General features: G+C 49.8%; 1 protein-coding gene across 2 annotated transcripts; it reads right to left on the minus strand.

The window, feature by feature from the left end:
- Positions 1 to 6,829: 6,829 nt before the first annotated feature.
- On the minus strand, positions 6,830 to 27,534 carry TOM1 (target of myb1 membrane trafficking protein). Of its 2 annotated transcripts, NM_205144.3 has the most exons (16): positions 27,452 to 27,534; positions 20,387 to 20,471; positions 18,727 to 18,805; positions 18,433 to 18,582; positions 18,177 to 18,311; positions 17,716 to 17,862; positions 16,589 to 16,705; positions 15,966 to 16,099; positions 15,269 to 15,302; positions 14,600 to 14,708; positions 13,481 to 13,601; positions 10,726 to 10,801; positions 10,220 to 10,282; positions 8,561 to 8,620; positions 8,316 to 8,352; positions 6,830 to 8,218 (listed from the first exon to the last, which is right to left on the minus strand). In NM_205144.3, the coding sequence occupies exons 1-16, from the start codon at positions 27,501 to 27,503 to the stop codon at positions 8,070 to 8,072; spliced, it is 1,548 nt and encodes a 515-aa protein (NP_990475.1). In that variant the 5' UTR covers positions 27,504 to 27,534; the 3' UTR covers positions 6,830 to 8,069. The 2 variants fall into 2 exon arrangements, with proteins under 2 accessions (NP_990475.1, XP_015139993.1); XM_015284507.4 differs by lacking the exon at positions 10,220 to 10,282.
- Positions 27,535 to 27,602: the final 68 nt, after the last annotated feature.

A 27,602-nucleotide genomic window follows, 5' to 3' on the forward strand; every position in this document is an offset into this window, starting at 1 on the left:
CAGCCCAGAAAGCCAGCTGTGTCCTGGGCAGCATCCAAAGGAGTGTGGCCAGCAGAGAGAGGGAGGTGACCCTGTCCCTCTGCTGTGTGCTGTGAGACCTCACCTGGAGTACTGTGTCCAAATGTGGAGCCCTCAGTACGGGAGAGACATGGATCTGTTGGAGTGCGTCCAGAGGAGGGCCAAAGAAATGGTCCAAGGGATGGAACAGCTCCTTACAAGGACAGGCTGAGAGAGCTGGGGCTGTTCAGCCTGGAGAAGAGAAGGCTCCTGGGAGACTTCAATATCTAAAGGTCCTTTCAATGTCTGATCGAGCTGTAGGCATTCCTGTTCATTGCAGGGGTTTTGGATCAGATGACCTTTAAAGGTCCCTTCCAACTCAAATGATTCTATGATTCCATGACTCTATGATTCTTTCCATGTGCTGCACAGGTGCGTCTGCACTGATGCACAGGGATATGCTTTCCTTTCTCCCTTACACAACAGAAGTACTGAATTGGCGTGGCATGTGGGCCCTGCTGTGAGCAGCACTGTGTGTGAGGTGATAGAGGAGGACAGCAGCCCATCCCCCCGATACCCTGGGGGTTGTCACACCTGCTGTGTGCAGGAGACTGCCAAGGTGTGATGCAGGGCTTTGGGGAAACTGAGGCAGGCTGCAGATATTTGCAACGGCGAATCGTTTCTCTGATTTAGGACAGGAGAGCTGGACAAGGTGCTCCTGCTACTTGCTGGCTGCTCTGCTGTTTTGTCTGCTGCGTCAGCCAAGGAGGCAGCCCGCAGATGTAGTGGGGCCCCTCTTCCATCTGGAGCTACGCTGGAAGCTCAGCAAACCAGAACGAGAGATGCATCATTCATCTGTGCTTTGGGAAAGCACAAATTCTGCCTTGGAGCCAAAAGTGTGGGGCACTTAAAGCCATCACTGCCCTGCTGCTGTGGGCTGGAAGGGAAGTCTTCTGTCTATCTGTCCCCTGGCTTTGGGTGGGCCTCGTGTGTCCTCTGCACAGCTGGGTTCCGTGCTATGGATAGGAGTGGCCTGGAGGGATTGTGCACGCACACAGCTCTGTGCTGGGCTGACATCTGGCGACTGTGCACACTCAGGAAGGATTACTCAGCGCTCCCAGCCTGACTCAGCCATGCTTTTCCTGTCTTGCTCTGCTCTTTAAAGCTACAGAGCATTCTAGCAAAAGCTAGCTCTTACCCCTAGGCCACTTACTGCTTATTTTGCTACAGGGTAAAATATATTTATTGGGATGTCCGAGTCTTTGAAGCAAGCGTGAGAAAGCCCTTAACATCCCTTGGCCCCTAGAGAGGTTCCAGTCCTGCCTGAAGATATTAGTGCCATTTTTGCCACTGGTCTGGCTCTGAAATGAGCATTTTCCACTGGCATCGTGTGCTTATAGCACAGTTCTCACTTCTTTCAGTGAGCCATATTTGGACATGGGAAGCTGGAAAACAATGAGCCTATAGTTCTGCTGGGGGGAAGAAGGAAAGGTACGAAACTGAATGATATTATTCATTACATGAGTGTGAAATAATATGAAAACCTACCCTCCCTAAACCATGTTCCTCCTTTCATCCATGTTCTGCAGCTCCATTTCTTCTTAAGGACTTTCGAGCTGCATTTAGGCCAATGCTTTTGTCCCGTCTGCCTGCTCCCCAAAAGCTGCATGCTTGGATGCACTTAAAGGTGTGCCCCAAATGTCCTCCTCCATACTTTTCCTGCAGGGCAGAGGTAGATGGGGAGGTGAGACTCAGGAGTGGGTATCCCATTGTGTTACTGCCAACGTAGATAGGACACTTCTTCCTAGGAAGAACTCCAACTTTCTCATAGTCACAGAATCTCATAGAGTCACAGTGACTTCACCACCTCCCTGTGCAGCCTGTGCCACTGCAGCACCGCTCTTCCTGAGGAGACATTTTTCCTAACATCCAACCTGAACCTCCCCTTGTGCAACTTGAGGCCCTTTCCTCTCATCCTATCACCTATTTTTGCTCTGAGGTGTCCTCCAGTGTTCCATCTTCTGCATCTGGGCCTTTGCCTTCTCCTGGGATGGTCACAGGAGACAAGGTCACAAGAGCCAAGGCACAGCTCGCTCCTCTGTGAGCTCCTCCATAGGAGCAGGGAAGCATACCATGCCCCAGGACTGTTTTGTGCCTGATTTGGTTGGGGTTACTGGAGGTGGAGAGGCTGTGAGGTCAGGTTCCTCACTCCAGAAAAGCCCAGAGGCCTTGCAGCGAGATGGAGGGAGAACTGAAAGCAGGCTGTCATCAGTTTTGCAATTGCTGGGCTGAAGCTTTTCTGGCTTGATCCAGTGCTCTGCAGTGAGGACTTGCATTGCTTCCTCTCTGCTTTTGCTGTGCTTTCACTGATCAGTGGCTGCACGGTGCCGGAGGGGATGGTGTCGTGTGGGACTACTGCTGAGTTTGCCTGGGGGATTTGTAGGAAGATAAATGAAGCAGCCTGAGGCTGATATTTGTGATAGTGATGGGCTCAAATACCTCCATCTGCCTGTCTGAGTCTTTGAGAAAATGTTTAAGTCATGGGATGGGTTAGAGGAACGGAATAGACTTCAGCAACAGAAGTCACTGAGGAGTCAGTGTTGCCATCAGGGGAAGGGAAATGTGGGAGATCGAAAGGGACAGGCTCTTTAGCAGGATCTGTTAGAATAGGACAAGGGGAAATGATTTCAAACTAAATGAGGGGAGTTTTAGGTTGGATATAATAAAGAAGTTTTTTATAATATAGGTAGTGAAACACTGGAGCGGGTCATCCAGAGAGGTGGTGGATGCTCTATCCCTGGAGACACCCAGGGTCAGGCTGGAGGGGCTCTGAGCACCCTGATGTAGCTGTAGGTGTCCCTGTTCATTGCAGGGGAGTTGGACCAGATGACCTTTTAAAAGTCCCTTCCAACTTAAATGATTCGATGATTCTAAGATTTTCCTCTTTATGGACCTAACAGCTTGTCCTGACTGTAGGCTTCACAGCCAGAACCCTCTGGTTACACCATCTGCCCCAGAGAAGAAAGATCTCCTGCCTTCTGGAACACCGCTCCTCATTTGGCTCTGATGCATTGCTTCCCAGCGGCTTGGCCAGTGCAAGGAGGCACCGCCTGGTCACAGCCAGTCTTGGCCAGCAAAGAGGGAACTGATGGAGGACTGAAACCATGACACAGCAGAATTCAGCCTGGCTGGGAGGGGGGCTGACTCAGCAACCAGATCTTGCTGTGTAATGGAGAGGGAAAAACCCCACACAGCTGCAATACCCACGTACAGCTACTTGTGAAAGGAGAGAGTCACTGCTGGAGTCCACAGGACGTGCTGTGTGCTAATTCGTGTTTACCAAAAGGAGGCTGCCCTGGCAGAACGGATTGTGCTTATTGCCCTCGCCGCAGAACAACCCGAACCCAGATCAAAGATACAGATGGAGCACAGTGGGTGGGAGCACTGAGAACCAAGGGGTCCTCCCCGTGGGGCTGTGGCGGTGGCACCTCTGGGGGACGGATGCTGCTGCTCCGCACAGAGCCCGTGCCGTGGCCCCAGAGACGGATGTGGTGGGGGATGGACGTGCGTGCCGGGTTCTCAGGGTGATGGAAGCAGGAAGCGGTGATTACAATACGCATTGTTCCAGATGTATGGATAAGGGCTTCGGCTGGGGCCGGGTGCCGGTGGGGACAGACCCTGCGACCTGCTGGGACTGGGGTCTGTGAGCCACAGGGAGGTGTGGAAGGGAGCAAGGCAAGCTAGCGAATACAAACCCCACGTAGCCCTGCATGAAGCAAAGTGCACCCTGACTGAGACAGGCGCACGCTGCGAGTGGCTGCATTCGAGGACTCGCACGTAGGCACCGAACAGGACTTTGTACCGCAGCTCAGGGCACGGGAGGAGACAGAACAGGAAACCAAGTTCTGCAGGTAGCGAAACCCCACTGTACCCCGCTGCTTCCAACCCCCCGCTGTGTGGCTCCCAGCTGGAGTAGAGGAGATGCGCGTCCCATGCAGTGCTGCGGGGCTGGGGTTTATTTCTGGAGATTTCTCCGGTCGTCCTGAGAAACGGGAGCAGGGCCAGGAACAACAGCTGCAACCTCAGCACGGCAGGCAGAAGCCGCCCTCCTGATAAACAGCCTCACGTGGCCTCTCTGCTGTGACTCAGCAACTAAGGGCCCCTTTGCCGCAGCCCAGAAGCGTTGCTCAGCAAAACCCCGTGGCCTGGCGTGACCCTGACTCAGCAGAATGGCCTCTTTGGGGAAGGATGAGTCAGCATCTGTGGGAACCCCCACCCTGAAGGCTGTGGGGTTTGAGGGTCTGACCCAGGATGCGGGTGATGCTGGAGCCCTGGCCCCAGGACTGGGACAGATCCTGCTCCTCATGGGGAAACTGGGGCACAGATGGGGTGTGGGAGTGCCTGCTTCACTGTCTGAATACACAGAGACACAGTGAGTGCAAAGGAGCTTTTTATTTCAGAGCTGGCACACAGGGCATGCTGAACTTATGGAGCTTACCAGGGCAAAGCTTGTTTTACCCCTTCCCCTCCCTTTTTCTTCATTTATTACAAAAAAAAAAAAAAAAAAAATCACTCCAGGGCAGGCAGGTGAGACTGTTTCCTATTGCTGATACTGCTTGCAGGGGCTTTCATTTGAAAGCAGAAGACTGAGGAGGAGTAGGCCCTGATCTGGTTTGCCGGGTGAGAAGGCAGATGGCACATAACTATGAAGCAGGGACGTTTGAGTCCCAGCTTCCTCCAAAGCTCTGCATTTTGGGGCAGGGTTTGGTTTCAGGGAGCCCTGTGTGCTGTGACCAGTGCAGCAGAGCAGGAACACCCTCTTTTTTGGAAAAAGTAGGCATTTCCCATGGCTTTTCCCATCGGGAAGCTGGTCCCTCTGTGTGGCAGAGCATCCTTACCAGCTGCAGGTGCTCAGTGGGCTGCTTGTACAGATAGTCAGCCAGATCCTCATCAAAGCTGGCCAGGTCCTCCATCTCCACCTCCACCCAGTACTGGCCCAGGTTGTAGTGCCGCTTGAGCTCATCCCTGCAAGGCAGCAGGCACACGATTAGGGTCAGGGCTACCCAGAGGGCTTCACGGAGAGGCCTCACAGTAAAGCACAGGAGGAAAACAGCACTGAGGGAATCAGGGGGACACGAGCAAACCTTCCACCCCAAACACAGTGAGATGTGCCATCAGCCCTGGGACAGCAGTTCCAATATGGCGCTGCCCACCCTGCAGGGAGCTCTCTGTGCCCTATAGGAAAAGCAGACCCACATTGCCACACACCCCACAGCACCTGTATTTGAAGGTGAAGCCAGTCCAGCTTCCCTTCCCTTCCCTTCCCTTCCCTTCCCTTCCCTTCCCTTCCCTTCCCTTCCCTTCCCTTCCCTTCCCTTCCCTTCCCTTCCCTTCCCTTCCCTTCCCTTCCCTTCCCTTCCCTTCCCTTCCCTTCCCTTCCCTTCCCTTCCCTTCCCTTCCCTTCCCTTCCCTTCCCTTCCCTTCCCTTCCCTTCCCTGCCACCCTGAACAGAAATGGAAGAGGTTATATTCTCATTTGGGGAGGAAGAGGGAATCTTGTTGTCCCAGATAAGCTTTGAGGAAGATTTGGCACGGTAGAGCAACATGAAAATCCTGTGGGGTAGAGAACAGCCTTCCCAGTGTACCAGCAAGGGGTACTTCTGTGCTGATGCATGAGATGATGTGGGAAATCAGAAGACTGGTTCATTAACTGTTCTTTATAAATAAATTTCATGTGCTATTTGAGTTGGGATTTTTTGCCTTGAGGAATGTGGTGCTGATATGCCAAGAACTGCACAGCCCAAACATCATGGAAATTCTCATGAGCTTTTAATATGCGTTTAATTTTTAGAGATAAGGAGCAAATCTGACCCGGCGCAAGGACGTTCTGGCTTTTTTCAGCTTACATAAAAACAAGCACTCCGGAACATGCAAAAGGTCTATGTTGGTCATGCTCCTGCTCCCAGGGTGGTTTTTGATGGATGCTTCAGCCCGCGTGTGCACACAGCTCCCATGTGCACGCTCCGGAGCGGTCACCGTGTGAGTCTGTGTCAGGCTAAAGGTTGCAGTGTAATTCCTAGAACAAAGCACAACTTTGTTTGGTTCGGTGTCCTGTGTAGCAGGGGCTGCTCTAAGCGGGTCACTGCGAAGCAAGAGGGCTTCCTCTGCCGCTTGCAGAGCTCAGGCTGCCAACGTGCGAGGCACTACAGCCATCTGCTGGGAGAAATCAGCAAACAGCCTTAGGGGGTCGGTGTTTTTTTTTTTTTTTAATCAACGGAATCATTGGACCATAGAATTAAGGTTGGAAAAGACCTCTAAGATCTGCCGGTCCAACCATCAGCCCATCCCCACCGCGCTCACTGACCATGCCCCTCAGTGCCACATCCACACGGTTCTTGAACACCTCCAGGGATGCGACTCCACCACTCGGGAGGGCTTTCCAAGCTCCCACCCGGTCTGACACCAGGAGATGGCACAGGGACAGCTGAGGACTCTGAGGACATGCTGTGGATACCACAGAGCCCTTTCAGAGCAACTGTTTCTTGCATGTCTTTGGCTGATTTATGGATTGAGATGTGCATTTGGGTCTGGTCACAAGGCAGAGGGGAGGGGATGGGGAGGAGGTAGCTCACTCTCTTGCTATTTTGGGATGGGTTGGAGCCACCTCCCCAGGAGCCAGCACCTGTCTTGACTCACAGCGCCCTCAGCCCCATGCCATGCCTCCTCTCAGCACCACTGTGCTCTCACTTGGAGAGCAAATGTGGCCACATGGCTGCATTCCTCTTCTCCCTTCCCCACTCTGGCACAGAACACACACGTTCCTTCAGCAGAGGTTCAAGAGTTTGCTCCTTTAATGTGCAATAAAAAAGGCAACTCTCCCACGTTCAACAGGAAATCCCATGAGCAGGAGCCCCAGGCTCGGCACCCATCTCCCCAGCTGCCGTACAGGATCAGGCACTGTGTGTGGTTTGCTCAGAAGGGGTTTCTCCCCCATGTGCAAGTCACTCCTGGCTGCTGTAGGGCTGCTTTGCTGTTGCGAGATGACTGATGTCTCACTTCCCCCCTTGCGCTCACCAGCTTGAACGAGCTCTCCCAGCAACAGCATGCTCCCACCAGTGTAACGGTGCCTATGAGGGCCTCCTGCTTTAGGGAACACAGCTCTCTGCTACGGCACACAGGGAGTCAACAGCTGTTGGCTGGATCTGAGGCTAAGAGATCCTCCCTGCACCACAGCGGGATGTGGTAGAAGGCATCAGTGGAAGCGAGATGGAGGCAGGGTCGTATTGAGGAAAGAAGGAAGGAAAGGATAGTAATAGGGGAATTAAATTAACTGCAAAGAGTTTGCTGAAGGCACACCCTAACCCACAGCAGACAGCCCCTTCAGCCTGCAGGCTGCGTACCACTCGCAGCTCAAAGCCTGTGTGCTTACAAGGGCTTTGGTAACTGGCTGGCATGCAACGGAAACAAGGGCTGTGGGTAGGATTCCAGATAAACTGATGGGTAGGAAAGGAAGAGAAGGGGTTGTGTGAGAGGTGCTGCATACCACAAGCACTTGTGCAAGAAAAGCTAGAGCAATAGGGTTCCATTGCCATTAGTGTTTTTCCTCTGCTGCCTGTAATGTGTCGTACCCCCTTTGCTTTCCAGGCTAACAGCAGCAGGCAGAGGGCTGGAAGCCCACTCTAGAGAGGGAGCTAGAAAAGAGGCAAGCAGGCATGGTTTCAGCAGCAGGCTGCAGGCTCTCCTTTTTCTTGGGCAAGATCTCTGATTGACTCACTGGAGAGGAGGATAGGGAGTTTCTGCTTTACCCACACCATACCAAAAAAACTGCCCACTGAACTCCCATGATCTCTAGCAGCTTTGAAAACCCTCTTCACAAGCCTATCGTGTGACATCCCTGAACAAAACAATGGTTATCTGAAATCTGAGGGCAGCTTTAAAATAAAAACAACTCAAAAAGAAAACAGGAAGAGAGTGGAGGAAGGGGACAGAGTCCTTCCCCTGCTGGCCCCTCGTTGGAGGCGAGCGAAACAGCACACACAGCCTCTTGCCCCACAGCACACCAGTCAGTTGCGTTCACAAGGCGAACATAGCATCGTCTTCTTTTGCTTGCTTCTGATGACGGCTGGCAGCAGCAGGGGAGACGGGCGTCCCTGCTGAAGAGCTGGACAAAGTGGGCAGTCGGTCCGCAACTTTTGCTCGTTCTTCCAGAAACTTGTCAAACTCTGGGGCAAAAGCAGAGCAGAGCATTAGCAAGGAGAGGAGTTTGTGGAAAAGCCAAAGTGCTGCCAGCTGGAAAAGTGGTTTGCTGGTGACTCTTACCTTCGCTGGTGACACCTTTTCCATCCTCTGACTCTCCCTGGGGAAGGAGAAGGGTGTGATTAGAGGCTTTTTATACTGATATGGTAGCCCAGATCCTGTGTCCTCAGCTTTTCCTGACCTGCTCGTTCCAAGCAGCCTGTGCCACACACACAGCAGTGCCAGCGCTGTTGTACACTGTCCAAGATCCAACCTCACATACAACTCTGACAGCACCGCCACTTCCAGCTAAGCAGCCCTTCACTTACCACATCAGTAGACAGCCACTTTTCTATGTCTTCCATGAAATTTGCCTGGGGAACTGGCACCTGGGACAGAGGAAAGAGAGGCCGAGAGAATGTTCTTGAAACCCACTCTGCAAAAGGAAAGCCCAACCCAAAATCTAACCCTCTTGCCCCATCACTCAGTCAGTTCAAGCCCTTCAAAATCCCTCCATTGCCACTGCAAAGCTCTCCCAGCTGCCAGTGGTTCACCTCCTTCCTCTGCCCCATCCATACCCAGGCGTGCATAGTTGCCAGGATACATGACATTAAAAGCATCTGGGGTTTGGAAATTGACTTTGGGGTATTAGCACAAGATGAGGCTTTGGTAAGGACCCACAAGGTGGAAGTTGGCTGCTTGTGTGAGGAAGCCAGAGGACAGGAGACGTGCTTTACTCCACACCACCTCCCTTCCACAAAGCAGTGACAGTCTGATGTCAAAGTCCGTGGTGCTTAAGATAACAAATGTTTGATGCCATATGGAGGGAGAAAGGCCAAGAAGTGATTCCCTGGTAGGATCATGGAGCAAGGCAGTATTTGACATCACACCAAACTACAGACATAAATCAATCAAAGATAGAGTCCTCTACAATTAAATCGTAATTAAAATTAAAGTAAACCTCTTCCATTAGGAAAGAGGTTAGCACAGAAGTCTTTACATCTTTACAATTTCGGAAGCAAAGAGACACCTTTTTAATGGACAGAGGTATCCTTGACAGAAACCAAGACCAATTCAAACCCCCAGATCCTTTTCTCCAGTCATGAGCTCCTGAACAAAGCTGAGCAGCTAGAAGCTTCACAAGCAGAAGCGCCAGAGGGTATTTGTAGGAACTTATTTCTTAGTCTCCTCATATGAATAACTCCCTCACCCTCAGAAAATGGCAAGATCAACAGAAAAAGCAACCCTTTCTCACCAAGGACAGGCAGGCTTCCCCAAACCAGGTAGCAAGTTCAGATAGTGACCACAGTGGGCAGATGTATGATTGGGGATGGAAGAGGATGTGTAAAATTAGGGAAGTTTCAAAGTGAAGTGTGCATACAAGCCAACAGGACAGCATGTGGGGAAACTTCCTAGAGCAGACATTAGCCTAGGCAGTGCCCATTTTAGGAAGATAGGCTAGCAAACCTTGCACCTGGGACAGTGTCAAAAACTCAGCATGTCTGAGGGGATGCAAATGCAGGAATTCCTGCTGCCAAAAGACCAAATTCGAAAGCTTGAATACTTTATCTGCAGGAGAAGGCCTCCAGTGTGATAAAAGCCAGAATATGTTTTCTTCCAAATGTGGCAGCTCATGCTAGGCAGGATAAGCTGCAAAGGGAATGAATAGCTGCAGCTATTCATTCTATACCTCTGTTTCATGCCTTTGACCCAGATACCCACCCTGTTACAGGCCAGTCTTTGTGGCACATGCTCTTTTGGCCTCAGAACTTCTGGGATTTTTCCCTACTGACATGTTTGAGGAAGGACTGACACTGTCTACTTCCTTCCCAACCCTGGTCTCCATAACTGGCCCAGACCAGGGTTGCTCCATTTCCATCTGCAGCCTCTCCTGATGTCTGCAGTGCATCCACACGTGCTGTGCCAGTGCCACCTGCAACCCAGCAGCCCCAGCCTCCTTTCTCCCTACTGGTGCTCCACGATCTCACCATTCCTTGCCGCATCATCCAGTTAGTCAGCTGGGCTCCATCACTGGAGGCACTAGACTCCTCCTGGTTGAGAGAGAGTCTGTACTGAACGCTGTTGTTGCAGAAGGTCAGGGAAAAGGGAGGCAGTGGGTTTAGGGTAGCAGAAAGTGCACACTGTTACTGGTGACCCACTTTTCTGACTGCAGAGAGGAGGTAAATGGACTTGGAAAGCTACTGAAGTGTAATAAACCATACTTCCAAGTGGTTATTTCCTGCAGATGTAAGGAGGCCATCCAGTGTCTGTCTGAGTCAAGTTCAGACTCATCACATTTCCTTATCTCTGGGTTGTAAATAATGAGGTACAGAGTCCAGATAGTAAATGCAGGTTGGTAGAGCCTAGGAGTTATCATCAGTCATGTTAAATGGTTGACTTTTTTTTTCCAAAAAGACAGCATGTTTACTGTGCTGGTGAGCAATGAGGATACTCCCACTCCTGGTCACACATTAAAGGCTCTGTAGCCACTTACCGCTCCTGTGTTCTGTTGCCGGGCATCCAGGGCACCAGCAAGTCCTTTGGTGGCTTGGGGATCTTCGTACTTTACCCTGAAAGCATGAAGATAGATAACACACAGGTTGATACAACGTCTATGAGTAAAGATCGGCAAGTTCTAAATATATACTCAGGGCTGCTGACTGCACAACTTTTCATCTCTCACCATTCTCCTCCCAGGAGCTTCTAGAAAGGTGTACAGAACTCCTACTAAAGAAGAATGCAACCCACGATCAAACAGACTAATCTACTCACTGCAAAATCACTATGGATAGCAGAGGACAGTTCTGGCACTTGACAAGGGGATGACAAGGCATCACCTAAAAACTATCCAGCAGACTGAAACTCAGTCTTACAGAGCTAGGTGCATCTAACATGACACTGATCTTCCCTGGGCTTGACTATAGAAGAGAGATAACTAACACAGCCTGAGCAGTAGATCACAGTTGCTACAGAACGGATTTGAGCAACAAAGCCCCTATATTACTCATATATCTTCAGAGCAGAAGCACATCTCAAAATCCTATCTCTAACCAACACCACTCAAGAACTGATGGTGGCAGAGACTCACAGGCTTATACCACGTAGGAGGTTAAGCTGGATGATCAGAAAAGCCTGGTGTTGCTTCAAAGTCTCCAAATGTCCCATTATAGCAACCTCTTTCTACACACAGACAAGTCCCACCCAGCATCTCCCTCATCCCATTTCTGTGTCCTCTCCAGGCTGCTACCACACACGCTAATGCCATGCTTCACCATCTGATCCACGCAGACTGGGGAAAACAATCCATCCATGCTAGGAGAATGAAGCCTCTCCCAGAAGCTCTCATCAGGTTTCCCCTCCAGCCAGGCCCCTTCTTGCAGCTGTAGCAGATCATCACGTGGAGCAATTTTTGTTGGGGGCTGAGGGCTTGGGCCACCGTTGATCAAACTTCTCAAAAAAGTGCTCATCAGTGAAGGGGCCGCTGTGGACAATGGCGTCAATGATGAAGTACAGCACCGCTATCATGCCACTGATGAGGAAGAACGGCAGGAAAGGCTTGAGGTGTTTCAAGCACTGCTTCGCTGAGACACCCATGAAGCATCAGGAGTCAGGAACAGATCTTATCTGCCTTGCTTGTGCCCCCTGCCAGCACATCCTGCCTGGGAGCAGCAGAGAAGTGAGTCTGTTCAGGGAGAGCGAGATACTGAGAGCAGAGGGTGCTGAGTGAAATGGGAAACCTGAGCCAGTGAGAATAGAGACTACCTGGCAGGGCTGCAAGTGCAAGCAGATGGAGGGCAGTGAGGAATAAATAGAAGACGCCTCATTACCGCAAAGATCACAAGCCTCAGTCCGTTAAGGATTGCGCCACATTGGAGAGGATATGATTCCACCCCTGCCCAACTGTTCCTCAGCCTCTAGCACTGAGCACATAGCAGCAGCTTGGGTTTCAGAGGGACTGTTGGCACCAGTGTTTCTGTCCCATCCTGAGACATCATACCCTGCGATGTTTTGGGAGTACCCTCCATGCAGCAGTCTCATACACCCTGAGGGACTCTGCACATGGGTTCACAGCCCTGACTAACGTGGTTCAGAGCTGCAAGTGTTAGCAGTCATGTTCAGGCTGAGCCCAGAACAGCTGTGTGTGTTCAATCACTGCTTCCCAACAGCCGAATGTGCTCACAGCCCATTAGTGTGGTGCCTTGAAGGGCGGTGCAGACCAGAGACAGTACAGAGGACAGTCAATGAGGCAGGAACAGAATCCCTTCCTAGCAAGGCCTGCCAGGGCAATCAGCTTGGAGCTCAGTGCTTGGACAAGATGACCAGGAATAAATTGTGTGCTGCCCATGGGTTACTAGATGTAGACTGAGGAAAGGGAGTGAAAGGAGACATCTTCATCTTAACTTGCCACTGTCCAGCTGCAGAGGAAGGTACTCCAGTGGATGGAGATCAGGAGCACAGGTCTCTGAGGGCTGGAGGTAGACATAAGCCTATGGACTCTACTGTTTGGTAACCTATGACGAGCATGGGTGATTCTCACAGGTGAAACAAAGTATGATTGTCAAGTCTGTCAAGTCAAAAGGATCCAACAGCTCTTGTTGGCTCTTCCCAGAAGGAGGATTCAGAAAATTCACTTTGTAGAAGAGAAGAGATCTCTTCAGTGTAGACAGTATGTAGACAGTACTACGAGATTCAACTCTTACTGCTTTACATCAGGAGGTCTCAACCACACTACAGAGGAAGAAAAACCATTCCCACTTACCAATAGGGAAGCTGAAGCCTAGATCAATGCCCTGCCTTGCAAACTACAATGGATTGTATACTTCCTGCACTCCAGCTAAATATTCTGTCCATCAGACTCCATTGATATTCAATGATAACTAAGTTCAATATCAGCCCAGTCAATGCACAGAGCAACTCATGATTTCAGAGATAGACAAGAAAACTGAGCCAGTCCCATTCTGCACCTTCATCTCTGACACTGAGCCTCACCAGCACATACAGCACTTCAGTGTCCATTGGTGAGGGATGTGTTCACAGAGACAACTTTCTTTTCAACTTGACTAGGAGAACACTATGAAGGAGGGACAACGGCAGCAAGGGAGAATAACTGGGAAAGACATCCTACAAACATCGTGTGTGGGAAGAGTGCATTTCTGTTTCACTCTACTGCCTCCCACAAACTGTTGCTGGCTGGGATCACGGCCCCAATTCCCCCACAACCTCCCCCACAGAGGGGCTGCTACACTCACTCTCTGCGTTGCTCAGCCAGCGAGCTGCCACGGGTCACGGCAAACATGTCAAACTCTTCCTCCAGCTTGCCAGAGGTGTCGAGGGAATGCAGCCCTGCACTCACACTCCTCGAGCCCAGGGCTATGGGAGAGAAAAAAGAGTGAGCAAACAGCATGGAGACATGAATGGAGGGCCATGGGCTTGGAGATGCTAAGTGGAAGGCTAACATTCAAACAGGTTAAACTGCTCCAGGCCCACTAGTCGATTCTGCCCCTCAGAAGCAGCACAGTGTATCAGTGTCATGGGTGATATGACAGAATCAGTTTCTTCTCCTACTCAGCAGATATTTTTAGCTCAGTCTCTGGCAGCAGCAGCAGCAATTTACTGCACTGATTCTGAAGGGCGGATGTTCCTGATCATTTAACACAGGGAATTACTCCATACTCCTACCCATGGAAGAGGATAACTCATGTTATCCACTGGAGTGGATTTTCAGGAACTAAGCATCACGTGAAAACCTCTGACTTGAAAAATATTTCCACTGGCTTGTTTGTAAATACAGTATTGTTAGTTTTCTTCAACTGCATCCAAGTTGTACTGAGCATGCTCACAGTCACCGAGAGCTTCAGGCATGACTTTGTAGACTGTTGATATGTCCTGAATAACCCTCAGGATCCCTCAGGCTATCTGACAGCCTATCAACATCTGGGTCCTGAGCCCAAGATGTTCATGGCTGCCTTTGCAGTACAGCTCAGTGGCTTTTCTTCTCCCAGACCTTGGTGGTCAGCCTGACACCACATGGCAAGAGAAACAACTGCACTGCTGCTAGGGATAGGAGGGAGAACGACTTTCTCCCCTTCCCTGCTGGAAAGCCCGGTTCTTAGCCACAACCTAGCACTGAGGTCCTTCCATAAAAAGGTCCACCTCCTGCACAATCTGAGGTGTTAATGTTGAGACGTGCTTGCATCTCTTGGCATACACAGGTTTCTTCATTAGTTGATTAGTTGACAATATACGCAATTTGTCTAGGCTACTTTATGAATATGGCAAAATTATTCTGGGTGGTGACTGAAGTGCATTACAGGCTTCTTACAGCAGCACAGGAGAAAGATTGAGGAGAATACTGCGTGGCAACATACTCATTCCAGCCAGCTGAGAGGAGAGGTTGTTGGTGACTTCAGGTTGTCTCACTGCAGGAGGAGTGCTGGGTCTCAGGTCAATCAAGTTATTCTCTGCCTCACTTGGTGCCTTGGAGAAAAAAATGTAAGATAGCAAAGAGTTTGCGAGGCTCGGACACTCTGACTCCCCAGTCGTAGTTCATTAACACTGAAAAGGGAAGCCCTACTGTACCCATGGAAAGATATCAACTGGGGAGCCTGTCTCTGGGAGAAGGGGGACAGTGATGAGAGAACTGGCTGGGAATAGGCCAGAATACATCTTGGTACTCAAGTCCCAACTCTGCTGGAATGTCAGTAAGTTAGTGCTGGCTCAGACAACAGGCCAGTGATGATACAAGGAGGCTAATTTGAGAAATGTTCCTCTTCATGCTCAAAACCCAGAAACCACATCTACTACTATTCTGTCCTTGTTATTTGGGTGGGGGGAAGGGGCCTACTGCTAGGAAAGGAAAGTCTAGCACTGGGAAATGGAGTGTCCTATACACTGGTGAGGTCTGGTGGGGCTGAGCTGGGAGAGGAAAGCCTATATCTTGCAAGTGGGGCAGAATGAATCTCTTTTCAACTCAGCAGGACATCACAGGTTGTGCAAATGCAAACTGAGCTGTACAAAAGGCAGTAGCTTTGAATTACCTTAACAGGCTGTCCTGTCCGAACACGCTCGAACCTGCAAGGAAGATGACAGGATGAAACAGGATGCATTTCAGTACTATGTACTAATTCACCCTCAGCCCAAGAGATTTCTCAGTAAGGCTTGGTATAGCCTGCCCCTTCCTACATACTAGGAAAGGGGGACCATGTTCAGGGCCCAATTTCTCCCCTACGCAGAAGACACCACAAAAGGGCCCTCAGAGTTGATGTCTCCAAAGATATGTCTCCAAAGATGTGATATAAGGAAGCTTCTTGTGACACTTCAAAGCTACTTCTAATCAAAATGGTTCAAACCTAGCTCTCCTAGACAGACAGAGGAGATCAAATTCTCTTCACCCTAGTAGAAGAGATGAGTTTGGTGAAGTGGAGGACAAAAACAGGTGAAGAATCTACTTAGGCAAGTCCTTTCTGTGTCTGTCTGCCTCAGAGCTAGAAAGCCAGCTCTTTTCATGCAGTCCCCCTCTTCTTCTGGGTTATATTTATATTCTATCAGCAGCAAACACAGTGTATTGAAGGGGCATGGATACGTCAGCAAGGAGGACTGGCTCTTCTTTCTAAGATGGGCCATACAGGCTGACACACCTTGAGCATTACATTCATGGAAAGATCAAAAGGTGGGATAGACTACCAAAGGGCAGTCAACTCTTGTGAAAGAGCAGAGCAGGGAGGAGAGAGGTACCTTTCATGGCGTAGAAACACATTGTTGAGGTTGTCATTGATGAGGAGTAGCTCCTCAGTGAGCTGCTCATGCTGGACACGGGGAATCAGCTCAAGTACACGCTGCTGCATGGCTCTGCATGTCCGGTTCAGCTCCTGTTCATAGCAAGAAAAGTTACCACAAAGGTCAGGCTAAGGCTGAGCACTTGTAGATTTGGAAGTCTGAATGCAACAGACAGACTCCAGAGCCTACTGAAGTCTATCAGCAAGTGTAGAGGAGGAACAGAAGTTGTTATGAGACATAAACCAAGTCTGGGATTTATAGTTACTAGTTTTCTCTGTCCTTGCAATAATTGCATACCACTTGCTTAACACATTATTCAGGAATAAAGGCCCTCAGGGATCACAGGTCCTCGCATGAGATGATTCCAACCTCAACAGGACAAATTCCCTTAGTCACTGAAATTCCTCAACCCCCATGTCTCTGTTATCCCATCACTCCTTGGTAAGTCCCACACTGAACTGTTCCAGTGCAATTGCTCCCTGTGCCTGGCATGTATAATGTCTCAGTTCATCAACTCATTGCTAAACTGAGCACCACGTGCCAGCACTCTGTCCCACCAGTAGCTGCCTTGTGTTCCTTACTTGCAGCAGCTCCAAGTCAGAAGTCTCAGCCTGGGATGGTACCAGCTCTGTCAGCATCTCAGACATGACCTTCACATTCCCATTCACCACTTCCAGCTCACTGCGCAGCTTCTTGATCTGCAGAAGGGAGGGAAAGTGACTGCTTACCCTGTGAAGGCTGGGGGATAGCTGAGGTAGCTGTGAAGGGCAGCGCACAGTGTGGATGCATTCACAAAGCTGAAGGGAAAAGACACTGGAGAACTCATTTGTCACTGCTCAGTTTAGTTCCCGGGAGCTCTCAGCAGAAGGAAGCCTTATTACTTACCATCAAATTCACTCACTGTTAGAAGATGCCAGGCTCTCATTGGGGACCTTTGCCACTATACCTAACCTTGATTTTTAATAACCAGCAAAGGCTGCTGTTACGATTCAATCTCTCCCCAGCTAGCAGCTCCTCTGTGGCAGCCACTCAAATGATTTCATTTCAGAGACAGCAGAAGATTGGAAAAAATGAATTCCTATTCAGAAGGTGAGTCTGGGCTAAGAGCGCAGTTGAAGCTTTTTCTCTCTGGTTTCAGAGGCTACTAATGAGCTTCTTGAGAGCAGTTTCTAGCCTCTGTTCTGCAAGGGAATGCAACCTACTAGCAGCTGGAGAATTAATGCTAATTTGGTGTCTTAAGTCAGGGTGAGGAAGGAGAAAAGAGGATGAGGAAACAACTGAGAAAGTCCTAGTCTCTGCAAGCTTCAAAGCCAATTAGGATTGATTCATATGGAGTCAGCTGTGAGGTGAGATAAACAAAAATGGTACAGAGGCATTTACAGAGCAAAATTCTGCTCCACTGCACTACAAAGACCTTGCTCAAAGCCTGTAGGTCTCAGCTCCTCACTTCCCTTCAGCCTGTAGATCCTCCCAGTAGCTGCAAGCAGCTACTTAGGGAAGTGTAACCACACTGTGTTTGTGGTATCCCAGTTCATCACTGTGACCATGATGGAGCTCTAGAAAATTCCTGAAGGATGACACTTTGGAACAGCTCCTTAAAGACCTGGGCCGGGGAAGGAGCAGAACAGCAGTCTCAGAACAGCATTTGTGAAACAGACCCCAAGTGGAGGTACAGCCAGCAGCAGCAGAGGGTATGTGTCCAACTCACTTGCTCTTGTGTGGGTGTGATGGGCACATTGCTGGATGTGTCTCTCCCAGAGGGCAAGGTGACGGGGTGGAGAATGGACTCCATCTGCTGAGGGGAGTTGACCGCAGGTGAGTTCTGTCCAGACTGGGAGTTGGAGCTATACACAGACTATGGACAGAGATGGGAACAGCAACAGAGATGTTAGACACTCACAGCTGACAGGATAATGCAATTATGAAAGAAACGTTGATGTCAAGTCCCCATCTGCTTTCAGTGAGTCTTCCAACTTCTCTGCCTCACCTCCCTCAAAGCTCTTACCCTGTAGCTGTAAGCCACTTTGTCCACCATGACCTTGCAAAGAGACCCTCCTGCAGCTTCTCACTCCCCGCTTCCTCTAACTGCAACCCAGAGCTACTGTAGCACCCTTACAGCTTCAGAACAGCAGCAGTACACCTCCCTTCTCCTCAGAAATGCTTCCATACCCTCCGTGGTGTATGGATGGGTGACAGCATGTCCAGATCAGTCATGGGAAACTCAAGGCCTTTCCGTCTAAGGTCTTCATAGACAGCAACAACACCAGTTAAGTCCGGCGAGCTGCGGAAAGCATCTGCCCAGGACTAGGGAGAAGGAGATAACCATTCACATCATCATTTACATAATTTACAGTACACTAACATACAAATACCTAAAGACAAACGGTCCTTTCACTGGTGCAGATGCTCACTCTTTTTGGCTCACCTGGATGAGGGTCAGCACCTTGTCGTGTACTATGGCAGGTGGATTATTCTTCGGCAGGATTGTTCTCACCAGGACGCTTTCTACAAAGTCCTGGCTGGCTACAAGGATATGGAAGCGATGGCCGCAGTTTTTGACGCATGTCTCCAAGACCTTTGAAGGCAAAGCAGCATTAGCTACAGTCTTCTCTGCCTGCATGTATTAGCCTTGTTGTCTTTGGGTGCCCATGTTTTTGCACTCAGGGACTCAGCTTTACAGCAAGAATCACAGAGCTAAGAAAGAATTGTGACCACTCACCGTCAAAGCCAGCATAACTTCATGGAAATTCTTATTCCCTACAATTCTCTTCTTTATGGCTCGGAAGGCATCTTTGGGCCTGCAGGAAAAAGCAAATGGAGAAAAATCATCAGAAGGGTGAGACCCACCTAGGCAGAAGCAAAGCAGAACAGCCACTGACATCCAGAGTCTTGCACTCAATAGGTGATCTTCCCCATCACATTTTCAGTGCATCTTGAAGGAATGACTGCTAAAGCAGTTTTTGCCTGTAGTTCTGTAAGAGGAGCTAGGTCTTGCTGCTGAGTGTTGGTGCTGAAATTGGAGGCTTCTGTGCTGATGTTTGCAACAATCCAAGGTGTACAGACAAAATAGAGAGTAAAAGCAACACCAGAAATGTACTGTCTGGGGTAAAGCAAAATCCGACAGCAGTGACAATGCAGACAAGATCACAAAAAGCTTGGCATAGGGTAGAAATAGGAAAGAGAGACAGAGAAGAAGCAATTCTTGTAATGTTTAGAAAGAAACTGTTAAACCTTTCCCTGGAGAAAAGGAGGCTAAAAAGAAGTCTGGGAGATGCTGTGGCAAAATCTTGAATATATGGCAGCATAGCAGGGCCACCATGGTCTTATGAGAGGGCACAAAAGGACTAACATGCTCCAGTAGGGCAGGGGAAGAGAGGCTGGGCTGGAAGAGCAGCAGCACTGGAAGAGAAGAGTGAGATGGAGGCACCAAGATAATGAGGAAGCACCTGGGCGCCCATGGGGCAGCAAAGCTGCAATGGATGGGCTTTAGCAGGAGAGTGAGAGAGACAGCTGTGTTAGCAGCAGCCCAGAAACGAAACACAAAGTGGTAACAGCTTGGGACTGAGAACAGTTGACAAAGACAGGCATATTTGTACCATGGGGAGAGCAGGACTGGAGGAGAAGGGGACAGATCTGTAAGAAGAGACAATTGACTTTGTTTCCATACAACTGTGAAGTTTCAAACTGAGCTTGCTATCTATCAGCCTCCCTGCGTGGTGGGACAGCAGGAGTGAAATCTACATTTTTCATCCCCTGTATCACCTTCTTTTTTACATGCTGTTCTTGACATCTCCACTGTGAGATGGAGCAGACCCCCTAGGATTCACTGGCAAATCCCCAGCTCCAGAGTTAACATGTTTGGCAGATTTCTAACATCCCTTCTCAGGGGGGAATGCCCACATTTGTGCATGTCAGAGTGACTGTATATGAAAATAACTGAGAACATAACCCCAGCAGGACTTGCCTGAGATTTTCTTCTCTCCTCAGTCGTTGGCCTGAAGAATTTGCATTCCCAGTGGAGAGAGAGGGATAAGGAAGAGGAATAAATCAAAGCGAAAGAATTGCAAATGTGTCTTTGGGAGATGGGAGGCAGCCTGGTTTGAATCAGGATTTCTCTAGGGGCCCCGAAGGCCTGTTTGAATGGCTCCTTGTGCTCATGAAGATCACAGGGAAGCATCTAACAGATGCTCTGACAGCTCTGCTCTGTCTCTAGATGTCCCAGCAGAGTCTCATCTAGGGGACCGCTGGGCAGCCCAGTTTATTACCTCCACCACTACATGCTACCACTGTAGTGTAGGGACGTACACCACTGTAGTGTAGTGTTACAGGAAGTATGCTGGGACATGCTGCTAGATGAGAACCTTTGCAAGCTCCCTTACCCTTCTTCAGTCTCATTAATGATGTCGCAGATCTCCATGTTGAGAGACCAGTCCTCACCCCGCAAGGATCCGTCAGTAGCTCTCTCTGGAAAACAGAAACCAAGACAGGACAAAGCTAAGAGAGGCCCTGGCACTCTCATGGACTGCTCTTCAGCTGTGACCCTGGATTCCACCGTAACATTTAACGACATGAATCAAGCTGCAAAGTCTGAGCCATCAAGTGCTTCCCACTAGGTGTCACCACCACAAAGCACATTGCTGCCTGGTGTTGGGATGGGCAGTTGCACAGCTTTGCCCGCATCACGCATGCTGCAAACTCACAAACACAGACTGCACGATCTCTGGTGTCCTACACACAAAGGGAGAGGGCCTCAGTGGAAAACAAACGACTTCAGCGGCACAACTGAAGAAAAGGGGGATTATTTGCTTTGTTGCAGCAGGGCCAGCAAAGGAAACCAGGAGTTTGGCCTGCTCATGCTGACATGGATCTAATGTCATTGGCGTTGCTTTTATTTGCATCAAATTAAGGAAGCAAATGAATTAGCCCCCTGATTTTTACAAGTCCTATAAAAACAAATAAGCAAACAAAATGTAAACAACAACAACAAAAAAACAAAACAGGACTTGTTTAAAATTTGCATCTCTTGCCTGAATTTCTGGCCTCTGGGGAGTATCGACAGACAAGGACTGCGGGCTGAAGTCGTGCTCCAGCTTTTATTGTGTCCCCTTTAATTAGGAATTCCTCAGTCAGCCTCGATGTTATTCAAGGCAGAGATTTGGGCAACACGCAACTATTAGTGAGATCACCAGCGCCTCCACCCTGTAATCAGCTGCGTCTCACCCCAACCACACTGGGTGAGTGATGCCTTTAGGGTCACCACCAGTGGGTGGGGGAAACAACTGCCAGTGGGTAGGCAGAACCAGGCACTCTCCAGACCATGGGGAAATGCAGAGACACAGTAGATGGCAAATAGTGCAAGAGAACCTTCTTTCCAAGCCTCCCCATCCTATAAGATGCCTGATTTAGTAGTGGAGCAAGGCAAATAAAACTAGCCAGACCAGTTCAGCACCTATCAAGAGTGCTTCAGGAGAACTGGGACCCGGCTTCCTTACAGGGACCAGCTTATTTAGATACTTACTTAGAGGAGTGCCTGCATTTTCAGAACTGCTATCACTGCATAATGTGGAACTGGCCCTTGCTGTTGTGGGTCCTCTGCCCTTCAGAGGGAGCCTCCTCTGCAACCCAAATAGCAAACAATCCCTCTGTGGGACTGAAATGAAATGCCTGCTCATGCAAGTGGTAATGAGATAGGGGCCATAGCACTGGAAAAATTTTTCTAACTCCTGCCTGGGTAAGCACATCCATCATGTTTTGGGATGCCCTGTTTTAAGGATCAGTCAGAGAGCTATTCACAGCACTCTGCAATACACCCTATCTTGTACACGTCCCTCCCACAGGTTACACACCACAGCATGAAGCTACCCGTCCAAAACTCATTGAAATCCAGCTGCCATCTTTTCTGTTGGCTGCAAAACCTACTGATTACACTGTGATTAGGTTGATTACATTGTGGCCACAGCCCGATGGAAGAGGGCGAAGCAGTGAAGGAGAGTGGCAGAACGTTCTTAACACTTTTCAACCTTTCCAATGATTCTCTCCGGCTCTGGGACACCACAGAGCTGGCCCCGTTGGCAGGTAGACTGCAGTTCAGATTGATCTGATAGATTTGGTGCACTTGGTCATGAAGCCACACATCATTGCTGCCCTCTTCCATGCTGAGGGTCGCCTCCTGCTCAGGACACGCCCTGGTTTAAGTCCCAGCCTACCCAGAAGTTCCTCTGTACTGCTTGCTGCCTCTGGTAATGAAACCCACAAATCAATCTCTTGGTCTTTTTTTTTTCTACCAAAAGAAAGTCCACATCCACCCTACTCAGCCCTGAAAAAAAAAACACCCTGCACATGAAAAGAAAAAAACACAACTCGGGAATAGAATTGAGCCTGCTGGGAAGCTCTAAGCTACAGAAGAAACCAGGGATGAGACAAAAACAGAACTTAAACATCAAGTCTTTGCTGTTCAAAAATCTCCCCAAGACTCCTCATCTTCATTTCTGCCAGTTCACAAATGTGAACTGAGTCTGCCAACACCCCTCTCTCGCTTCCCATTGCTTGGCACAACCCTACAACCTGCTTTCTTGTCCCCTTTTCGTCCAAATGTGCTCGCCCTGCCAAAGTTGGGGAGCAGGTTTGCTTTCCAGAGAGGAATGCAAACAAACCATGCGCACTCCTTCACCTGGCTGGCTGGTACGGAAAGTGGGGATTCCTGAGAGGTGACATACACAGCCTGCAGTCACCCCACAGCGGGGCAGTGATCCTGCCACTGCCACCTCCTTTCTGAGGCTGGTGGGTGAAAAGCTGAAGGAAAGCAGCAAACCTGCCGTAAACACAACGTGAAGTTAGAAAATGCGCAGCTGGAATAGCAGAATTAGGGCATATGGAAAAAGGGAAGGCGACCACCTTGAATCTGCCTGCTGAGATTAAGGCCCAGCCTCTCCCTCCTTGGGAGGGCAGGAGCTAATGCCCTCTAAATTCTTGCTCCCAAGTACCGAGGGACTGCCCAAGTCTAATAAGATATCTTGGAGTTTTCTCCGAAAATCCTGAACTTTACCCTTTTACTAAAGCCTGCAGAAAGAAAGGAAACAAAGTATATTCATTAGCCACGTGGGAGATCAGAGCTGCTGGCCCTGTTTCATGAGCTGTAATTAGCACATGAGCTGTCTGCCCCTTATAAAATCTGAGCCTGAGATGCTGACAAGTCCCTAAAAACAGTGAGGACGGGAGGCAGGGCCCGGCTGCCCGCTCAGCACTGCTTGGCAGGGCTTATCAGGCAGCTTTTGATTCTGTGTGCTGGGAGCTGATCCCGGCCTGACGCAGGGCATGCCTCATGGGGAAGTTATCAGCTGGTGTATAAATGCTGCCTTCTTCAAAGCCTGATACCAAGACCATACAGTATGCAAGAAGCTCTCTGTGGGGCCGCTTCAAAGCCATGTTGTCTTAGTGGCCAGACCAGCCTCCTGGGTGTGACCAGCACTGGGGTTTGCCTGATGCTGGTGCACTGCCTTGCAAATTGCCCACCTCAACCCAGAATCACAAAGAGCTGTGGCATGAGATCACTGAATCTTCCTTTCTGGCATCTGATGCACTTCCGATGACTGTAAGCTTTTAATGCATCTGGTACTGTAAGATAAGAAATTGTTTTGAACTCAGCATAACTAATACACTGGTGTAGTACCTTGCATTGTGCCAGGTGTGAATTTCATGGCTTTGTTTCCTTCCTAGATTCTTGCTTCTACCTGTGTGGCAGAGGAGGGCCCACCACTGGGCTGGCCAAGTAGCCATTCCCAGTGGTACAGTCAACAACACAGCAACGTACGGGGGCCAGGGACAGATAATACCAAACAGGCTCCAGCTCCCTTTCCTCCCCTTTAAAGGCCTGAAGTATCCATAACCAGACAGGTGGCATTCAGAAACCCTTCACCTGTGACATGTTCTACTGTAGCTTGTCAGAGACCAGTGCACTGCTGCAAGTCGGGCCCTTTGCCAGACTGCCTTTGGTACTCAGTCCTGCTGGCTTTAAATTCCTTGCAAAGCATTCTCACCAATTCCAACAGGTGTTGGAGAACACCAGCATTTTGTTGCACAAGACAGCATAGGTTGAGCAGAAAGCAACCCAACCTTTCTCCCAACCTCCCTTCAATTCATAATACCCCCTGGCCCAAATCAGCATCCTGTAGAAAGTCACCTCAAGGAGCCTCATGCTTTCACTCCCTGCAAGGAAACTTCAGTACCAGCTCAGGCAGGACTCCCCCCTTCAGTCTTGCCGTACCTTTCTTCCAAAGACGGAGGGGACAGCTTGCTCTCCAGACAAAGCTGAGCTATATCTCCAATCCTAATTCAAGGATGGTGATGGACATGTACTCGATCTGCCACAATGCTTTGGGTATTTGCATCTCTGAACTTATCCTCCTGTTCTTTCCTGTGAATCAGCTCAAAGTCTCAGGGATCAGAGAGCTCTTCAACTCTTTCACAGCGCAGAGGACAAGACTGTGCTTTGTTGAGAAGCACAACCTCGCAGGAACCCATCAGGAAAGAGGATGTTATTAACAGCAGATGGTATCTGCTTCCCACCAGCTCCTAAAGTCCAACTCGCAGAGCATTTGGGATTTAAATAGCTGTGAGGCACATTCTGTTTTATCTGCTGCTCTCCCTCAACCATGAGTAGAGGCAGTCTGCTCTCTCTCACTTGTTCTCTCTTGCCGGCCTCAACTCTTCCTGGTTATCACACTTAACCCATATCCCAAACATAAAAAAACTCCTCTCCATCTCCGTATTACATTTTTACTTCTCTCCCTTGCCTCCTGCCCTCGTTCACTGAAATAACCTCTTTCCCTTTCAATACCTCTATAATTACGAGCTATTCCAGACTTCAGGGTTCAGGAAAGAGCACTGTTGATTTCCTCTCTATTCTCTCATTCTGCTTTGTTACTATCAGAGCACCTCCTCGAAAGGAGGTTTTCCACTCTGACGTTTCTTTTAGCTCTTAGGTAGAGGCCAAGCTAATTGCCCTTTCATTGGCAGAATCCAAACTACAATGCTTTAGCACTCTTCAGAAATTTCTCCATTGGTTAGAAGTACTTCATTTTTTTTTTTAAAGGCTGTATTCGTCTTACTTAAGAAAAGAGATCACAGTCCAAAACCAGGACAAAGGCAAATTCTGTGATGAAATCTCAGGACTGGGAATAAAAAGGTGTTAACCTACTCCTCTGCGACTGATACTTTTTGTATGAAATCACTGAGATTATCTGAGTGTATGTTTCCTTCTCAGCAAAACAAGTGGGACTTGCTAGATTAACATTAATGAAGGAATTTGAGAACACCAACCTGCATCAGTGTACTTCCTTTTCATTCCACAGCCTTCATCTAAAGCTTTTATACTTTATAAGATGTATCAGGCATACATCACTCTGCCCAAGTAATTTACAGAGATGCAATATCAGCTTTCTGCAGACAGCCCGGAGCAGCAGCACCACGCAGGTTTGGTGATCAGGTTCATGGGCTCAGTGTGCAGCTGCCACAGACCTACCAAACAACTTCAGGTAAGCCTTGTCTGCGTCTCAAATTAAAGAGGAAAGATAGCATTTATCTATGTCCCCAGGATGTTGTTAGGCAATGTTCAAAAGGAGAAAACATTTGTATTTCCAGCTGTCAGCCCTTTTTAAGTCCTCCACACCTCAGTTCCTTTCTCATACACTGCAAATCCTCCACTCCTTTGGACTCCAATAACCTCAGTCAATGCCAATCATTAAGATTTTTCTGCTGTCACACATCTAGTACTACGGACTCTAAGCTCCCGTTTGACAACACTCTTGAAACACCTTCTTCCTTTTCTTTGTTGTTGGTTTGTTGCTTGAAAATCCCTTCTTTAAGAGAAGTAAAGCCCAGCAAGGAAACCACTTACATCTGACTGCTCAGATAAACTACTCAGAAAACCCAGAGAGCACGAAGTACTCTGTAACACCAAAAGATGAGTTCAGTTTGCCTGGACCCAGACACAACAATGTATCTGATACTCCTCTAGAATAATCAAAAAGGGCAGGAGACTGCATCTCCTGGGAAGCCTGATGAAACACGTGACTGTCATCTGGGGAGGCATCAAATATCACACGGAGCTGTTCCTTATTGAAACCTTTCACTTGTTTGGGAAGGTTAAAGTCAACCTTTCCCCAGCTTGCTGTAGTTGCATCTCACCAATCCCACCCAGTACTTGAGTTTCACATCACAGCGCCCACTGTTCCTTTGGACACTGATGTGTGCAGTTAAAGAAGTGCAGCAGCTCTCCTTTCCCACCTCATTCACAGCATGCTGTTCACCCCTGCAAACACACTGAATTAGGGGCTTCAGAGAAGAACAGCACAAAGATTTGCACAAGCAACCAAAAGGAGACTGAGCAACTGCATAAACAAGAAATGGCCAAATTGCGCAAGACGGAGACATCAAGCAGGAAACATCAACCACATTTCTTCAAGAACAACCTGAAGGCATTTAGACGGTACAGCATGAGAAGAAAAGAATCTTTATTCTAAGTACTTTAAGAACTGCATCTCTGCTTTGAGACCAGTGTAGCTGCTCATGGCCTTATTCTTTCTCTTTGCTCCACTTTCTTGGGCTATTTTCTTCTGTGCTCAGCAGTCTGTCTTGAGCACAGGGACTAAAACGCTTAATGTCTGCAAGCCTGAAAGGTCACCAAGTGGATGCCAAGCTGATACCACTGCTGGAGCTGGGGCTCTACCCTGTGATCAAGCCTGTAGTGCAGGGCAGAGCCAGCAGGGCCCCCAGTCCACTGTGCAGGAAAGAGCAGGGCACACAGCCAACCACTGGGTGCTGCTGGGTGAGGATCCCACTAGACAAGTCACCAGACGGCAGGTCTAGACCAGCCCGAGGTTCCCACCTCTGGGCAGCCCCAGCTCTGCGCTACCTGCCCACGATAGCTCTGCCTCTTCAGATAGCGAAAGGTGCCTTCCCGCCCAGAGCGCTGATAGGCCGCTGTGGCTGGAGCTCAGCCAATCAGCAGCCCCCGCAGGGTGGGACCCCACTCCTTCCGCGAAGCCCCCCAAGAGGTGCAGGCGGGAATGGCCCCGAGCCAATCACGGACGTCAGCGCCGCCAGGGGGCGTGGCTCGAACCACCGCTCCTCGGCTCCTTTAAGTGTGGAAACTTCGCCTCGCCACCTCAAGACCCCTCCACGCTCCGATTGGCTAGCGGGGCCGCCGACGGCGCCGCCTCGGGCTGTGCGTTCTCTATTGGTCGAAGGCGCCCGTCAGTCACAGCGGAGCTCCCCTCTCACAGGCCGCCGCCCTCTGTGTCCCACCGCGAGGGCGGGGCCCGCCGCTTCTCGGAGGTAAGGGGTCCTGCGGGCGGGCGGCCGGGCACGGAGGCAGGCGCCCCCCGGGGGCGCGCGGGGGAGAGGGAGCGGGGGCGCGGGGGGCCGCGCGAGGGCGAGGGACTCACCGATACGCTGCCCCACGGGGGAGCTGAAAGGGTTCCCCAGCAGAAAGTCCATCGCGCCGCGATCAGCTGACTGTGCCGCCGCCGTTCACGTGACCGCGCGCCGGGCCGGGCCGGGGCGGGCCTCGCCGTGACGACAGCGGCCGCCGCCCGG

The sequence above is a fragment of the Gallus gallus genome, chromosome 1 (genome assembly GCF_016699485.2).
Source record: "Gallus gallus isolate bGalGal1 chromosome 1, bGalGal1.mat.broiler.GRCg7b, whole genome shotgun sequence".
Lineage (NCBI taxonomy): Eukaryota > Metazoa > Chordata > Aves > Galliformes > Phasianidae > Gallus > Gallus gallus.

Bases quoted from the DNA above. Each gene is read 5' to 3' on its own strand.
- TOM1 (NM_205144.3), bottom strand. From the start codon at position 27,503: ATGGACTTTCTGCTGGGGAACCCTTTCAGCTCCCCCGTGGGGCAGCGT. The intron at 14,709-15,268 runs GTAATTCAAAGC...TTTTTCTCCAAG, and splicing joins GGACAGGACAGCCTGTTAAG to GCACCAAGTGAGGCAGAGAA. The intron at 8,353-8,560 runs GTAAGTGAAGGG...CTCCTTCCCCAG, and splicing joins AGTGGCTGTCTACTGATGTG to GGAGAGTCAGAGGATGGAAA.